Source organism: Dysidea avara, chromosome 12 (genome assembly GCF_963678975.1).
Source record: "Dysidea avara chromosome 12, odDysAvar1.4, whole genome shotgun sequence".
In the NCBI taxonomy this organism is placed as follows: Eukaryota; Metazoa; Porifera; class Demospongiae; order Dictyoceratida; family Dysideidae; genus Dysidea; species Dysidea avara.
This window is the reverse complement of record NC_089283.1, coordinates 24,088,093-24,105,517: the sequence shown is the minus strand read 5'-3', so window position 1 is coordinate 24,105,517 and position 17,425 is coordinate 24,088,093. Positions and strand designations below refer to the sequence as shown.

At 40.2% G+C, this 17,425-nt stretch overlaps 4 protein-coding genes across 4 annotated transcripts in view; 2 read left to right on the top strand and 2 right to left on the bottom strand.

The window, feature by feature from the left end:
• Window positions 1-7: 7 nt before the first annotated feature.
• On the bottom strand, window positions 8-1,656 carry LOC136240436 (ras-related C3 botulinum toxin substrate 1-like). Its single transcript, XM_066031421.1, has 3 exons — window positions 1,509-1,656; window positions 692-879; window positions 8-547 (listed from the first exon to the last, which is right to left on the bottom strand). Exons 2-3 carry the CDS (start codon window positions 808-810, stop codon window positions 76-78), a joined length of 591 nt encoding a protein of 196 aa, XP_065887493.1. The 5' UTR covers window positions 811-879; window positions 1,509-1,656; the 3' UTR covers window positions 8-75.
• On the top strand, window positions 1,638-5,176 carry LOC136240427 (serine/threonine-protein kinase 25-like). Its single transcript, XM_066031413.1, has 11 exons — window positions 1,638-1,887; window positions 2,029-2,111; window positions 2,163-2,370; window positions 2,977-3,085; window positions 3,139-3,296; window positions 3,398-3,583; window positions 3,640-3,788; window positions 4,385-4,652; window positions 4,756-4,833; window positions 4,888-5,024; window positions 5,078-5,176. Exons 1-11 carry the CDS (start codon window positions 1,876-1,878, stop codon window positions 5,082-5,084), a joined length of 1,395 nt encoding a protein of 464 aa, XP_065887485.1. The 5' UTR covers window positions 1,638-1,875; the 3' UTR covers window positions 5,085-5,176.
• Window positions 5,177-5,213: 37 nt separating this feature from the next.
• Window positions 5,214-9,822, top strand: LOC136240407 (inversin-like). Its single transcript, XM_066031384.1, has 18 exons — window positions 5,214-5,498; window positions 5,554-5,627; window positions 5,676-5,804; window positions 5,861-5,961; window positions 6,016-6,203; window positions 6,251-6,374; window positions 6,428-6,511; window positions 6,572-6,706; window positions 6,775-6,925; window positions 6,976-7,039; window positions 7,095-7,240; window positions 7,469-7,627; window positions 7,761-7,832; window positions 7,879-7,994; window positions 8,046-8,183; window positions 8,234-8,380; window positions 8,641-9,377; window positions 9,431-9,822. The coding sequence occupies exons 1-18, from the start codon at window positions 5,225-5,227 to the stop codon at window positions 9,760-9,762; spliced, it is 3,171 nt and encodes a 1,056-aa protein (XP_065887456.1). The 5' UTR covers window positions 5,214-5,224; the 3' UTR covers window positions 9,763-9,822.
• Window positions 9,793-17,425, bottom strand: part of LOC136239952 (sushi, von Willebrand factor type A, EGF and pentraxin domain-containing protein 1-like) — a gene marked incomplete in the record, with an annotated part of 20,129 nt that continues 12,496 nt past the window's right edge. The window contains 15 exon segments of the mRNA XM_066030695.1: window positions 9,793-11,329; window positions 11,526-11,699; window positions 11,753-11,926; window positions 12,598-12,783; window positions 12,938-13,277; window positions 13,477-14,378; window positions 14,635-14,826; window positions 14,879-15,052; window positions 15,106-15,288; window positions 15,497-15,670; window positions 15,738-15,911; window positions 16,021-16,194; window positions 16,255-16,428; window positions 16,585-16,758; window positions 17,015-17,218. Coding sequence (XP_065886767.1) covers window positions 9,918-11,329; window positions 11,526-11,699; window positions 11,753-11,926; window positions 12,598-12,783; window positions 12,938-13,277; window positions 13,477-14,378; window positions 14,635-14,826; window positions 14,879-15,052; window positions 15,106-15,288; window positions 15,497-15,670; window positions 15,738-15,911; window positions 16,021-16,194; window positions 16,255-16,428; window positions 16,585-16,758; window positions 17,015-17,218 — 4,811 coding nt within the window.

Here is a 17,425-nt window from a genome sequence, read left to right as displayed (position 1 = left end):
GAAGACATTTCTGCATGTACTTGTATAATAATAGTCAAAATATTAATACATGAAGATTTCAGTTATTATAAGAAACTACAGTACTTGACAACCGCCTTTCTTCGCCTTCTTGGGAGTGGGGAAGAGAACTATTCTAATCGCCTCATCAAATATATCCTTAAGTCCAGCTTGTGTTAAGGCTGAGCATTCCTTATAACAAACCGCCCCAAGCTTTCGTTTCATCTGCTCCCCTTGTTGTGCTGTTAATGGACTTTGTTTACGCGTTTTTAATTTCTCAATTTCATCTTTGTCATCTCTTAGATCCAACTTTGTTCCAACTAATATTTTTGGTACTCCAGGACAATGATGGGTGATCTCTGGTGCCCATTTGTCAGCAACATTATAATAAGAGTTGGGATTTACTAGTGAGAAACAAATCAGAAATACGTCCGTGTCTGGATACGATAAGGGACGCAAACGGTCGTAATCATCTTGGCCTGCGGTATCCCACAGACCTAAACTAATTGGCCTTCCATCAACAAATACATTAGCGGTATAATTATCAAATCTACAAAAAAGACACACAGTTGTAACATGAGCATCATTAAAATGCATTGCAGAAGTTTCATTATGTTACCATAAAAACACAACATTTGATATATGTGCATAAATGTATTTGGTTATTGCTACAAAATTAGACACATATTCTCACATTGTTGGGACGTATTCTCCTGGGAACGAATTAGTTGTATATGATATCAACATGCATGTCTTTCCGACCGAACCATCGCCCACGACGACGCATTTGATATCTCTCTCTGTCTTCGCCATCCAATGTTATATCTACTTCTAGTTAATGGACTCTTGCTACTTGTAAATATATACAAAATATTATGGTACCTAGAAAAAACAAAATCAATGTAATTTCACTATACTTGCCAACAAGGAGATAAAACCTCAGATGGTAAACTTTGATGCCACAAGATAAATGGGACTGACCAGGCAATCACACTGCCTTTTAAACAATGTTAAATGACACTATACAGCTTCCCATCTCTGAAACCCACCAAAAGTGCTACTAATAATAGCTGGGATCTAACACCTAATAAGTACATACTCAGTTGCCATCTGTTTCTATTTTTAACCACCAAGCTAAAAATAGCATCAGTAGCTGATACAGTGACTTTAGCAGCGATCAACATAACACTACCCACACCAGAGCACTCTGGCAGGCACACGGGTACACCACGTTTATTGCACCTTGGACAGTGCTTATAAAATAGTCACACATCACCTTTCAACAGCGCAAACACTGATCGCACAGCTTAACACACTCGCAGTTGAGTGTCCAGTGTGTAGACGACAGTACTGTACGTGGCGGTGACCCAGTGACCAACATAGACCCACCACAGGCTTTGTGGCACCCACAAATCGGTACTGAATGCCGGTGGCGATGCACCGAATCTAACAAGTATTAAACACTTCAGGTGTTTCGTTGCTAGTACACGTACACTATACACTAAACTGACCTTCTACTCTAACAGTTTAGCAGTAGGCAAACTTCCCGCAGAAATCAATCTGACAGAGACGACTGACAGTCAGCCATTTGCCTCAAACCATAAAGCCGCAGTAGCGTGCGCCGCATTTATGATCACAATATATGGGCGTGGTGCAGTCGGGAAGGGGCGTAGTAGGCAGTTTTGATATCGCTAAATCAACAGCACTCTTTACCGTGTTACTTTCTGTAAACAAGAAAGCATAGTTGAGAGAAGATTTAGTCGGTAGTTTAGCTACATTTCTGAAGGTCTGGTTCTCAGAGGAAGAAATATGATTTTGCCATCATAGATTCTACTGAGCCGTCCTCGAACCCGTCAACTCCACAATCCGCCACACACAATGGCCGTACAGGTTAGTTACAGTAGACTAACAAGACTGCATCTAGCAACGCAAAATTGCCCAAAAAGTGGTTGTTACTTTTTGCACAACTAGCAGCCTGTTATTTCATTATCAGTTGTGGCATTTCATACTAACGTGTGAATCGTACCCCAGGCATTGAAAGAAGCTGATCCAGAACATCTCTTCCAGAAGCTTGATCGAATAGGAAAAGGATCATTTGGAGAAGTGTTTAGAGGGTAAAAGAAGATGCAACTAATATTAGCTGTACCTGAACTATTTCATTGCAGAATTGATAACAAGACAGCCCAGACTATTGCTATTAAACTGATCGACCTGGAGGAAGCAGAGGATGAGATAGAAGACATACAACAAGAGATCACGATCCTGTCCCAGTGTGACAGCCCCTTCATCACCAAGTATTATGGCTCCTACCTGAAGGAGAATTACCTCTGGATCATTATGGAGTACCTCGGTGGAGGATCAGCTTTAGATTTGGTAATTATATGTGTACATAAAGCAGACGCATCTGAGTGACTAGGTTATGCGGTCCATACTTTGTCATCAAGAGCAATTTGCTAATGTACACAGGCTTGAAATGTAATGTGTATAATGGCTACACAATATTATTATAATAGAGTGTACACTCTTCATTAACTCAGTTTCTGATTGAAACAGCAGTAGTTAGCATATATGTAGTGTTTGAGGTCATCTCTGTCATGTAAATCGTAATGTCTCACTCTAAATGAGGAATAATTAGGAAAGCTGGAAAATCATAAATTACTTTTAGAGATGATATCTATATAGTTAGAAAAGTGGTCAACATACAGGAATTAAGCTGAAAGTCTGTGCAGTGCATAAACACATTGATACGCAAAGGAGAGACTAAGCAAAGTCTTTGGCTGATGTTACTGTGGTCATGGTCACATGAAGGATTTCACACATTTTGTGAGACATGGTATCTGTTGTCCAGTTACCCAAGGTGCCAGCCACGAATCACTTGGCTGTGCTGCACACACGCACACACACACATGCACGCGTTCACTTGCACACACACACATAAACTATTAGTGCGATTAACAATTTTTTCTTTATATAACTCAGATGCAACCCGGTCCCATATCTGAAGCCTGCATAGCCACTATACTAAGGGAGGTTATCAAGGGTCTTGATTACCTACATGCTGAGAGCAAGATACATAGAGATGTTAAAGGTATGATTGTACTGTAAAGCTTATTGTGTTATCACCTTGTATACCAATGACAGCTGCTAATATCCTGCTATCAGAAAGAGGAGATGTAAAGTTAGCTGATTTTGGAGTAGCCACTCAGCTAACATCATCTCTGCAAAAACGTAAAACATTTGTTGGTACACCATTTTGGATGGCACCAGAAGTAATAAAACAGACAGAATATGATTGTCTGGTAAGTTGTACACTAACTAGCCTGTTATACTATGGCTATATAAGTTTATTCTCAGGTCCAATTAATATAGCTATATATTTATTTATTGCTTATCTCTACAGTCTGATATTTGGTCACTGGGGATTACAGCAATAGAACTAGCTCACAGGGAGCCACCTCATGCAGACATGCACCCGATGAGAGTGTTGTTCCTTATACCAGAATCAAGTCCTCCAATACTGACTGGCAACTATTCAAAACACTTCAAGGAATTTGTTGCTACTTGTCTTAAAATGAAACCCAAGGAAGTAAGATTCTCTTTGTTATTAAAGAGATTATCAAGTTGTTATCTTGTTTTGTCTAGCGTCCTACTGCATTTGAATTGCTAAGTGCTAAGTTTGTCAAAAGCCACTCAAAGAAGACATCACACTTGGTGGATTTGATAACCAGACACAGAGAATGGAAAGAAGCTGGTGGAGATGGGAGTGACTCTGACTCAGATATTGCTAACAGGTACCTATAGAAACACAGTAACACGGCAAATGTGTGACTTCAGCTTGATTCGTACACATGTACAAGTAAATGATAAATTTTGGAATTTTAAAAGTTGCTTGGATAAACAAAGAATTAACCACTGACTTGATTAGAGACAGGCTTTAACAAGCTTAGTCAAATTTTATGAGGAGTATTACTCTAATATAACATTCACAAATGTCAAACACAATAGTGCTTTGGTTCTGAAAACCAAACACAACGAATAATATCTAGGCAACTAATTGTGGTATACATTCAGTACACAAATGATATTATGGTCACTACTACAACTAATCCATGACTGATATCCTCTGGTATGGGCTACAACTATTGGCTATCACGCAAAAACCATGGCAACTCATTTGTTTACTGCTTGTTACTCTGTGGCCATTGAAAAGGCCATTTAGAATAGCTATACAGTTATTCACTCTAAAGCATAGCATGGGACTGTGTGTTTGTGGATTAACTTTTTGTATTGTGTATTCAACATCTTGTACTCTTTGTTTGTGGTGTATTGCACACATCTACTTTGAGGATATAAACAAATATATAATCAATCATTCTTTATATTGTAGTTTTAAAGAAGATGACATAATATCAGCATGGGATTTTCAGGTAGACAGCATCAAGGCTGCTGCCCCCACAAACCGCAAGACAACTAAGAGACAGCTGATCAACAATGCAGCACAACCACAAAAAAGATCGTCACTACCAAATGGCACTAGCGAGCAATTAGTAAAAAGAACTTCAGCCATGTCTTCAGGAGACACCACCTCCATCAATGAATCAGAATTCTCAACTGCAACAGAAGTAGTTGAAATGGATTTAACAGGCTCAAAGCAGGTAGCTATAGTTATGATGTCTATAGTGACGTACAGCGGTGTGACAGACTGACTGACAGTGATGAAAAGTAACTAGTATTAAAATTATGTACATTTTTATGCAGTCGTCATTAATAATGAAGCCAGCTGGATCACCCAAATCAACAAAATTATTCACAGTGGTGTCACCTGTGATTCAGAGGGTATGTATTGAGGCTAGACAGCTGTGACAGAATTATTGTTGTTGTACTTCACAGTGTAAAGACAGTCTCAGTTTTGAGGGAGCACAGCCAAAGAAACTGAATGATCTGCTGCGAGCTTTTGAGCTAGCAGAAGTTTCAAAACCTGGAATAACTGAAAAACTTATCAGTGGTATCGTTCAAAGAACAACAATGTTAGTTACAAATTACATTATTGTGGTTTGATTTCATAAGCTGCTTCACACAGGGCATGATTCTCCAGATTTGATATTTGTTATAAATGTATAAATACGTACACAGCACATGAACAGTTGTGCAAAATTAAATTTTTGTAACTTCTCCGTAATTTATCGTGTAGCGAGGGTGTGGCTGTGTATCCAAGTTACCGCTTATAATGGCATGGGTTGACGGTGACCAAAGAGTCTTAGCGCACTCTAAGTCCTTTACAGGAACACAATACAGTGTTGGAGGGACAAGTCGTGTCTCTTCGCCTACTAGACGAAGGCGGAGGGGGGAGAGAGATGCCAAGCCGGAACGACAAGCGGAGAATGCTCTCTTGAACTGGCGTGTTGGGCAAGGGGGCATGCAGTTCAACAACTTGCAAAGTAGCTTGAATCTGAGTAGCAGGATTAGTGATGTAGAGATGAAAGAAGTTATAAAACAGAGAGGTGTGTAGCTAGAGTGTTGCAGCTACGTAGCCATCAGTTCAATTCTTGTATTTAGGTGGCAATCAAATGGCTGGGCTGCACTTTGCAGCTACTCAAGGAGACTACAGCACAATATTGAGGATTGTCAAGGTGAGGATACCGCACCAACACCAGCCATGTTATTGTTGATGATTGTAGGCTGAAGGTCCTAACATTCAGCTCAATCAGTTAGATGCTAACAATCTTACTCCTTTGATGTATGCTGTACTGGCAGATTCCAAACAAGCCTTAGAAATACTGATCAACTCAGGATGTCGGAAGGAACAAGTATAGTAGCTATATATTCAGTAGTAACTGTCTAGCATTTTTATATTTGCTGGTAGACTGACACAGAGGGTCGTACGGCTACACATTATGCAGCATTCTTTGGACGACAAAAGGCACTGAAGTTTCTGGTGGATACAGCCTCAGACTGGGCTGCAAGGTATGTAGTGTACCAATTCTCTCACGTGCCATTACTTTATAACATTTTGTATAGGGATCAATATGGGAGGACCCCTCTTCACTGGGCATGTGCTAGTAGGAGCACCAATTGTCTACTGTACTTACTGCAACATGCCAGGATGGTGATGGGAGATATTAATCCACAAGACAATGAAGGAATGACTCCATTACATTGTGCTGCTCATCTTTGTAAACCCAGACACATCGCAGTATTGGACGAAGGTGTACAATAGTTTGTGTGAATAAGCCCATTATAACTTGTCTCACAGCCGAGTGTGACTTCAGTGCTGTGGACATTGAAGGGAAAACTGCTTTACACTGGACAGTTACCAACCCGGATCCAACAGCATTCTATGCTCTACTGCAAGCTCATCCTCCTTTACTAAATAGACAGTTAGCCAAAATCAGTTGTTGAATAACTAGTTAAACTAGTATACATATTGTAGAGATGTATATGGCTCTACTATCCTACACTTGGCAGCTGAACATGGTTCAGTAGTAATCACACAAGCTAATTTAGGATGTAGAAAGTAAGGCAATGCACCTTATATATATATATACATAACTCATTGTGCTTTCATAAACTGTAGCATGGAATTTGATATCAATGCTAAAAATGGTCTGGAACAAACTGCTCTACATTTAGCTAGTAAAGGTGGTCACAGTGACATTGTGAAATTGTTATTGGATAACAATGCTAATGACTCCCTTGTTGATAAGACCATGTGAGCACATCACATGTGGTTAACTTGTTGCTATGCTCAATTTAATCCCATACATGCATATTATACAGGCTGTCACCTCTACACTATGCAATTGAGAGTAACTCTCTGGACTGTGTGCAGTGTTTTGTGGAGCGTCCCAACGTGGCAATTGTTCCAGATGCTAATGAAAGAAACCCCATCATGTGGGCTGCTGCAAAGGATCAACAACAAATTCTCCAAGTATTATAAACTTCTGTCTATGCCATATAAGTGATCACCTAATTTTTCAGTTGATGTTAACAAATAAGAAGCTTAGGAGTGATGTAAACTTGACAGATGAAAATGGCTGCACTGGTATGCAGTGTGTGTTAACAGTGATAGGAATTATATTTGGTGTGCGTTACTACAGCTCTACACAGTGCGTGTGGCAGTGGTGCTCACAATTGTGTCAGTGTACTGCTGGCCAACGATGCTGATCCTAATATTACTGACAACTGGCAACAAACTGGACTATATGCTGCTGCTGAGGGAGGCCATGCAGAGTGCATTCTCAAGGTAATCATCACCTATTAGTAACTGCATTGTCCAGCCATTGTTCTCTCAATTATTACATCTTTTCATATATTACACATAACCCAGTTAAACACAAATAAGACTATACAAAGCTATGGGCTTTCATCTAGTATTGTACTCCTACACTGACCATACACTATCACTCATATATACTTTGGTTGTGCATTATACCAATAAAGTTTCATTTCATAATAATTATTTCCATTGCAGTTAGTGGCTGGTGGCTGCAATGCTGATAGTCTAGCTGTTGACGAAATGGCAGCTATTCATCGAGCGGTATTAGCCAATCAGTTGGAGTCAGTCAGAGCCCTGGTACTCTCAGCTGTTAACCTCAACATACTAGACAGTAATGGAGATGGCTCAGTTCATGTATGTATATGGTACTTGGTATTAGTTTCATGAACTCAGTAAATTTAGATAATTGTTGTAGAACTGATTGAAGACTTTTAAATCCGTAGCTGGCATCACCGATCTAATGTTATTATTTTTTGTTCCCCTATAGTTGGCTGTACTTGGAGACTTCATGCCAATACTGATGTTGTTACTAGACAATCTTGCTGATGCAAATATTCAAGTAATGGTAGTTATATGTATACATTAGACACTATAAGATATTTCAGAACTTACGTGGGATGACAGCACTCCATTATGCAGCAAGTGAAGGAAAAGCTGAAGCCATTGCAGTTCTTCTTGATCACCAAGCATACCCCAACTTCATGGACTCCTCAGCAGATAGGTTAGATGACTGTCTGCCCTGCTGTCTTACTTGATGTGTCTATAATCTCAGATGTACTCCTCTGGACTATGCTAAGCTGTACAATCAAGCCGATTGTGTTGATATACTGGTTGCTGCTGGTGCGACCACAAGAGCAGACATTGTTGTTTTAGCTGCTACTATGATCCAAGCTGGTTACAGGGGCTACAAGTCAGTCGTCACTTGTGATCAGGGAACATGTGATTTATTGTTATTTTTAGGGCTCGTAAACTACGAGAACAACTTGGTAAACAGCGAGTTGCAGCTCATGTGATTACAGCCTATGCTAAGGGACACTTACAAAGGAAGATATTCAAGACGATGTTAACAAGACACAGGGCAGCTATTACGATACAATCTTATGTTCGGTGAGTTGTAGCTAGATTAATATGTGTGTAGTAATAGCTGTGTCGTAACTTGTAATAAGTACAAAGTCCATTTTACCCATAAATGCAAATTCTGAGTAGAGCCTTATAGTTAGGTAAGACAGTACTATTAGAGCCATAACCCTCCATAGTCTCCCCCAAATACATGTAGTGTATTTAACGACCCATATCTTAAACTATTACCACAAATAATAATTTAGAAGTTTATCAATAACTACTTCATCATGATGATTTAATGTTAGTGGTCACCTGCAAAGAAAAGTGTTTAAGACACAATTGGTCAAGTACAAGGAGAAGATGAGACATGTGAAGTTAATGGAGGACTTTAGTAAGAGAATTATCTCTGACAAAGAAGCACAATTGTTGAAGACATTCACAACATCACTTAGTGTATCAAGGCCTGTTAGCCAGTTAAGTACTAGGAAAGGATCAGCCATTACTGGTACACATAGGACAGTTTTTGACACAGAAGAGGTGATAAGACAACGAAAACAAAGATTGGAAGAGGCTCTCAAAATGAGAGAAGTTCAGCAAAAAATGCAAAGTGAATGGGCTGCATTCAGAGAGGCAGAAAGACAGAGGAGAATTGAGAAGGCTAATAAACAAGAAGCAGATCGTCTAGCTGCAATTCTAGCTGAAAGCAAAGCTAGAAGAAACTACCACAACACAAAATATTTACAAACTAACACCATCCGATCTTATGTCATGGCAGTGATAGCTATCCAGAGATGGTACAAGAAAACTAAAAAGCACAAAAGATTAAGGCAACAACAGCAAGTTGAAAAGACAGCCTATGAGGCTGAAAGAAGAAATAGAGCAGCTATTGTCATACAAAAGCAGTGGAAAAAGTATCGTTTATTGAAGCAATATCATGCCATGCACTACCGTCCCATCAGTACAAACCCGGTAATCTTATCGCACAGACAAACACACAGTTCAACAGAGCAACGTTCTTATCTGAGAAGAACATCAGTTACAGGTACACACACATCTGTATAATTATCCTACAATTCATATTATGTTTTATTTCAGATATTCCTCCACAGAGGAAACTAACAAGGACAATGCCAAGTGGCTTCTTTGTAGCAAGAAAGATCCCAGCACCAAACTTTGAAGTAGATAAACCACCATCACTGCCTAACAAGTTGAGTACAGCTTCATTGCTATCTAATATGGCTAAAAAGAAAGAAGTCAGGAAAAAGTCTCTCTCTCAAAGTACCACAACATCACGACTGCCCAAGCCCATGCCAACAGATACTATTTTACCTCCACTACAATATCAACTCCGAACTGACAGAAAACAAAACTCGACCATATCTCCTCAGAGTCAAGAACCTGCTCTTCATCTTCCTCCAATTGTGTAATCATCTGTTAAGTAACTACAGCATTGTTTGTTTATAGCTAATGTATTCTAAACAATAAAATCATGATATAAAGGGGTGAGGTTAAAACAAATACAAATATAAATGTACGTAATAAATGTCTATAGAGTTTTGCTAGTTACAACATATACAGAAATTTAGATTTTTACACAGGACGGAGTCTCACCAGACCATTCACCATTGTTCAGACAAGTCCTGTTCATATTCCCAACCAGTGAGTACTCTTCTGTACAACTGTACATCACTACTGATCCTATAGTGATACTGTCATATAACACTAGCCCTAGATCTGGGATTTCTGGAAAGTCACAGTCTGTGATGGCGACACAAGATGGAACATTGCCTGACCATGAGCCATTGTTTAAACAAACTCTGTCTTGTTCTCCTTCAAGTCTGAAACCTTCCACACAACTGTATGAAACAACAGAACCTACTGTCATGTTAGAATAGTACAATACTCCAGCTATGGGTATACCAGGGGACCCACAAATTATCAATTCACATTGTGGAATGACTCCTGACCATATTCCACTACTAAGACATTCTCTGGTAGTTTCACCAACTAGTCTAAAACCATCATTACAAGTATAATGGACTAATGATTGAAATGTCGTACTGTTGATATCTCTATTACCATACACCGGTGTACCAGGGTCATTGCAGTCTACTGGTCTACAGGATGGAGTATCTGCTGACCATCTTCCACCAGGCAGACACGTTGTTGTGTCTGAACCGATGAGATCATAACCATTAATACAGTCATAATCAACAGTTGAGCCTATGGTGTAGTTGCTGTAAAAGGTTACCCCAAACAACGGGGTCCTTGGCTTGCTACAGTGAGTAATAATGACACAAGTGGGAATAATTCCAGACCAACTTCCATTCTGTAAACAGACTCTCTGTGCTCCACCAACCATCCTGTATCCTTCCACACAAGTGTAGTTAGAGACTGACCCCACTGTTGTGCTCAAATATTCTATTATACCAAATGGTGTCACCTCAGGAGTACCACAATCAATTAGTTTACACTCTGGTATAGATCCTGACCATGTCCCATTGGCAAGACAACTAATACTAGACAATCCTACCAACTGGTAGTTGTCACTACAGCTATAAACAACAGTTGACTTGTACGTAGTGTTAGTGAGCTCTCTACTACCAAACCTCACTGTACCAGGATTACCACAGTCTACAGGTGGACATGTTGGTATCACGTCAGACCATCTGCCTTCAATTGTACACTCAATTGACTCTGATCCTACTAACATATAACCAGTCAAACAGGTGAAGTTAATCAGTGATCCTACTGTAGTGTTGATGTAGTGTTTAACAGCATGTAATGGAGTACCAGGGTCCCCACAGTCAACGTTAACTGATATACAAGCAGGGAATAGTCCAGACCAGTGAGCATTCTTTTGACACTGGACAGAACTGCTACCCACAATTCTGTAGCCATCTTCACAACTGAAGTATACAATGGTACCCAGCGTAGTGTTTGTTGTATTAGCCATCCCATTGGAAGGGACAATAATATCTTCACAGGAAATAGCTGAACAACAACAAAAATGCATTAACAGTCAAGAAGAAAAATTTAAACAGTGTAACCTGACACCTCTCTAATCCAGAATACCCTCTGTTTGCAACATTGATAAGGCTTTGCAACATCCCTTGACAATCCAACAGCCTTACTACTCTGACATCAATGAGCATTGGATTAGAGAGGTTTCAGTTTGTTAACAACTCACGTTTGCATGTTGGAGCATCTCCTGACCATGTTCCATTGCCGTAACAAGTTCTGGTCTTGTCTCCTTCCAAAGTGTAGCCTTCATCACAACTGTGAGTAGCTACTGATCCATATGTACTTGCATCAAAGTCACTGTCTCCATTTTCTGGGAAACCAGGGCTGCCACAATCCATCACTATCAGTGAAACACTGTAACACAGCTACTACAGCAATGTTAGGTTTGTTTACCTACACATGTAGGGGGTTCCCCAGACCACTGCCCATTATCCTGACAAGACCTGGACCCCTGACCAATGAGGATGTATCCATAGTCACATTCGTATGTGATTGTGGATTTGTAGTCTGTGGACTGTATTCCAATAGATCCATTAGTGATATCAGTGGGGGCACCACAGTCTACAGCTATTAACACAACACAATACAATTATAATGTAGCTATGTGTGTACTGTGAACAATGGTCAAGTAACCATGTAGTTTTAGTTGGACTTGTAAAAAGGATTTTTGACACATAATTTAACAACCTTAATGCTTAAATCTACAAATTGATATGTAAAAAATTGTTACAGAAAATTCGAAGTTGTCTTTCAGATGTATAGAATTTAAAGTGTGCAGAATGCTCCTATTCTCACTCAAAAGATTATGGTAAAAATAAGGTTGGGTGAATCAAATCTAGCCAATAGATCTAGCAGGTGACTAATGTATTAGACAGGTAGAGTTCTATAAACTATCAGTTGAGTCAGTGGTGGTCTTTCTAAAAACATTTCATTATCCTCCACTTCAGGCCAGTAATGCCAACAATTTGAAGCATTAATTAAGTAGTGTGTTTGACAGTTGGTAGCAATCATAGGCTCCCTCAATACTATCAATTACACTGGCAAATCCCCCTCACTAAAGGCAACCCATATGGTGCCTTGAAGCAAATTACCTAAATTAGTAGTAAAGGCTCTACTTTCACATATATCAATTAAACACAGACAGTACAGTTTGTAATTTGAGCAATAAAACTGAACATCTCAAATTATTCTATCATAATTGTATTAGCAACAACTGTGAAACAGTTCTGGCTTCTTACTTGAGCAGACTGGCTCACTGCCACTCCACACACCGGCTGACTGACACACTCTCACCCCAGTACCATGTAGTACAAACCCTTTATCGCATGTGTACACTGCAGTGTCCTCTGCCGACATCCCTGATATGGCCACGTCACCATTTCTGGGTGAAGCCAGCTCACTGCATTGTGAGCTTGTGTTAGTCCCTACAAGTGTGGCATACTATTTCAATGTACATATATAGACCAAAAATGCTTTATATCAGGTGACAACAATTTGTTAAACTACAGCTACAAGTATAATACTAGAATAGAAGCTATTCCTTAGACTTGTACAATGTAGCATATAGCTACAACTTACCAATGCACTGAGGGAGGGCAGGCTGCCATCTTACTACCACAAAAGGATTTGTGATCAATACTTTACAAGTGATAGTGGAAGCACCTCTCATAACATAGCCAGCCTCACACACGTAGTTTATAGTACTGCCTACATAGAAACGATAGTCTATCCCAAACAGTGTTGTCCTGACAGCATTTGATGGAGTCATTGGATCTCTACAGAAGAAGTACCTGCACAATCCTACCCTTAACACTATAGCTAGCACTAAACAGTAACACAGAGATCTAAACTCCATCTCTCCTACAGCAACTATCCCTACAACTGTTAAAGACTCCAGTGGGTTAAGTAGTTTTGTACACTAGAGGACACACTGTGTGGCTTCTGTGGACAGTGTGGTACTAATAAGAACAGGGAGGTACTAGATTAACATGTAATGTACACAGATAATTTCTCTGTAATATTAGCATTAATGATAAACAATACAATAGGAGTGTACGGGTGTGATAAATTATATTGTTCAGTCATGTTATATAGAGATTCATCCTCTTATTGGATCACCTTGTTGGATGAAAGTTCTTCAGCTCAAATGGCGGATCATAACACACAGCAACCTCATAGGGAAGCCGTTTATTGTTGGAAAAATCAGCAACAGTCAAACTATTAGTTCCTGTCAGAAGTGTATTGTCGTTTGAGTATCGTATCAACTGTCTTCCCATCTTAAGGTCTTGCCATTGAGAATAAATAGAATCCATTCTGCTCAAGTGTAAGATATAAAGTGGATCTGCTGCACCGTCGCCTGCAGTACACATAGTACCTCCAATATTACAGCGTACCACATTGTGAATGACCAGTTGTAGTTGTCGATGTACTGTACTGAACTCAGTAACTGGATTAGGTAGAAGGTCTCTGTCAATGGAATCTCTTGTGGGGAAGCTCTTCAACAGGTATTCTCTCATCAAACAGCCACCGCCAACTGAAGCAGGCAAGACCCAATTATTGACACTGAATAACCCAACATTAACACAGCTGTCATTGAGTCTAGAAGAGTCACCAAATCCAGTATCAATATCAAACACAGCTGACACGTAAGGGTTCTTAGAAAAGGCAGTCCAGTCCCAGTATGGTATGGTAATGTTGCAACTGATCTGTCTCAGAAGATTCTCGTACTCCAGGAGGAAGTAACGGTGCCATGGGATAAACTGGCTAACAGTTGGATCAGAATTGTGCACCATCGAGTCTGCTAATCGTCTGTACAAAGATACCAGTGATTCATATTGAGGCTTATATACAGGGTCAGTGGAGACTTGCACCACAACATCAAGGTATTGTAGTTTGTCGGCAATATTCATGGATAGCCAATCTCTACGCAGTCGACAACAGTTGGTGGTGATGCCCCCTCTACATGTACAAGCTCGTCGACAACTATCACGCACTTCAACTCCATCACCAGCACAAGTGTCTGTAATAACATAACCTTTTGTGACCGCAACATCTTCAGTATGTTTATATATGACACAGAAGATGACCATTTGATTATATCTAAATACCCCCAACATATGTACACAGTTAATTCCATCACATTTTCTTCATGTGTGGCTTCACCAAATACTTCCCCCAACAAACTAACCCTCAATGTGATGATGCAACATAACATGTAACCGACAAATAATCAACAATGTACAATCCACTAATGCTACAATAGTTTAAACACTTACCGATTATGGCACGACAGAAGGGGCCGCTAGCAGTCCAAAAAGCACCACGCTGGCACGTGATAAATCTCTCCCCTATTAGTTCAAACCCATCAAAGCACTGGAAGTAGATGGTACTCCCAATTGAAAGATCATTGCCAAATCTCCGACCATATTCTGGCACTCCAGGGTCATCACACTCTTTCAGCTCACTCTCTGTAACACCAACTCATTATTAGAGTAATAAGGAGGTGAGGGGTAGTCCTACCTTTGCAGAATGGTACATCACCCGACCATGTCTGGTCCCTCTGGCATGTCCTTGTCCTCAGTCCCACTAACACATATACACCAGTACACTCATATTCCACACTGGCACCAAATGTGAAGTTAGTTCCAATGATAATAGCATTACTGGGCTTCTCAGGAACACCACAATCAATAACTACACACAAAGGATACACAATTCTCATTATATTAATATAGATTAGTACTCACTTTGGCAGGTAGGAGTGGCACCAGACCATTCTCCTGTAGGCAGGCATGTCCTCTGTATATCACCAACCAAGAAGTAGGCTTGGTTACAGGAATAAGTCACCACAGCTGTCACCAGGTTAGAGGTGACTATCCTCTGTCCATTCTCAGGGAGACCAGGGTCACCACACATTACTAACTCATTACCTATGTACAAGAAGTGTATATAATGGATCATTGAACTATTGTAATAGATACAGGAACATCTTGTACAGAACACTTAGGAAATTAAAGAGGTGTATTTGGTTCCAGATTCACTACATTTATGCAATTGCTTTCTGAACTCTGAAACGGACGGCCAGCAACAAACACGGATGCAAGCACAGACACATTACAAATACACATACAAACATACGTTCACAAGTTGGTAAGGCTCCACTCCAGGTACCATCAGCCTGACACACACGTGTTTCTTCCCCAGACAACATAAAGTTAACACTACAAGTGTAGGTGACACGAGATGAGAATGTAGTCCCTGTTAACACTCTGGCAGCATTTAGGGGTAGTCCAGGGTCACCACAATCAACCACTATAACAAATGTATTGATGAAATGTATTGATGAAAGGTTTGCACAATGTGTACAGAGAATACTTACAGACACAACGAGGAAGTGTTCCAGACCATGTCTGGTCAGGCTGGCAGACTTGCACACTGTCTCCAACCAAGTTGTAGCCATTGTCACAACTGAACACCACCTCTGAGCCAACCGTACGAGTTGTGATTATCCTCTGACCATTAACAGGTGTACCAGGGTCATCACAAGATAGTGCTATATGTATTGTATACATGAGATGAAGTGTGTGGGTATATTGTATGTTGCATGTGCACATTTACACACATACGCGTACACTCACACGCACAACACACCAGTCACCAACCTCTACAGACAGGTAACACTCCAGACCATGCCCCACTAGCCTGACACGCTCTGCTACTAGTCCCATCCAGTACATATCCTCTATTACACTCATACACCACAACAGAGTTGAGTGTGGTAGTAGTAAACCTGCGAACACCATTAGCTGGGGTACCAGGGTCTCCACAGTCTACAGCTAAACAGCACAACACATTTGGTAAAAACAAGTTTATAAAATAGACAGTAAAGCACTTACCAGTACAAGTAGGAAGGCTTGCGGACCACCTACCATCATTTTCGCACTCTCTACTTGCTGGTCCCGCCAAAGTGTAGCCAGGTAGACAGAAGTAAGTGACAACAGCTAGGAGGGTTGTCGTCGTGAGTTGTCTGCCACCATTCAAGGGAGTGCCAGGGTCCCCACAATCCAGTGCTGTAAGCAAAAGATACCACTTTGTAATGTGTGGTACTACAAGCTCTGCTAAAGAAACATGCCTCAGGGGCTTTACTCTTTCTAATCCTATCCTTTCAAACACCAATACTGAATTGCTACACGCAGATTCATAATAATAATTACAAATACACTTACGGGTGCAAGTTGGCAGGTCACCAGACCAAGTAGCATCACGTTGACACACTCTGACATCATCACCAATTAGTACATAACCAGTAGAACAGGTATATACCACTCGTGATCCAAACACCGTCTCTGATAATTCCCTACCACCATTGACAGGGGCACCAGGATCACCGCAATCGATTCCTAAAAGTGCAAACATGATAAATGGCTAGCATCAGCATTTTTAGCTAGCTTCTAGTATAAGGTAACCTAGTGTCTACCAGCCACAATTTACATTCCAAGGATAATGTGTTATGTAGATACTAAAACTGTGCTTTGAAACTTATACCACTTGTTTACGAATCCAAGAAAACTCTATTAGGACCCTTTACCAAACACACAAAATACAGGTATACTTTTAAAATGTTTTGTGACTTGCGTTTCATGTGGAGTACAGTACCACTAAGATGTAACACTTCTGCTCTACTCACTTTGACATGTGGGAGCACGTCTGGACCAAACACCTCCAATACCACATCGTCTAACTCTATTCCAGATAGAACGTAGCCGTCATTACAAACATAAGTCACTTCAGAGCCGAACAGAGTACTGGTCAGTTGTATAACACCTCCACGAGGACTAGGTGGTATCCCACAATCAATAGCTACAGTAGAACACAATATAAACAAATTAGATACTGTATTACTAGAAATAGTTAAGGACAACTTAAAAAAACCTTTACTCATTGCTTTACGCATGACTTGTTTGTGCATTGTCAAAAATATTCTTCACAAAAAAACTGCTAATAAACACCTAAACCTCGCCCTGCAATGTATAGAACTCGCAAGCTGTTCCTAGTCGTAAAATACTC

What these genes read in the sequence shown, in the direction of transcription:
- LOC136240436 (XM_066031421.1), bottom strand. Translation starts at nt 810, where the DNA reads ATGGCGAAGACAGAGAGAGATATCAAATGCGTCGTCGTGGGCGATGGT. An exon ending in GGAGAATACGTCCCAACAAT is followed by an intron (nt 548 to 691) that starts GTGAGAATATGT and finishes TCTTTTTTGTAG; the next exon opens with ATTTGATAATTATACCGCTA.
- LOC136240427 (XM_066031413.1), top strand. An exon ending in TTTGGAGAAGTGTTTAGAGG is followed by an intron (nt 2,112 to 2,162) that starts GTAAAAGAAGAT and finishes ATTTCATTGCAG; the next exon opens with AATTGATAACAAGACAGCCC. An exon ending in GAGGATCAGCTTTAGATTTG is followed by an intron (nt 2,371 to 2,976) that starts GTAATTATATGT and finishes TATATAACTCAG; the next exon opens with ATGCAACCCGGTCCCATATC.
- LOC136240407 (XM_066031384.1), top strand. Translation starts at nt 5,225, where the DNA reads ATGGCATGGGTTGACGGTGACCAAAGAGTCTTAGCGCACTCTAAGTCC. An exon ending in CATCGCAGTATTGGACGAAG is followed by an intron (nt 6,204 to 6,250) that starts GTGTACAATAGT and finishes CTTGTCTCACAG; the next exon opens with CCGAGTGTGACTTCAGTGCT. An exon ending in GAGAAGAACATCAGTTACAG is followed by an intron (nt 9,378 to 9,430) that starts GTACACACACAT and finishes GTTTTATTTCAG; the next exon opens with ATATTCCTCCACAGAGGAAA.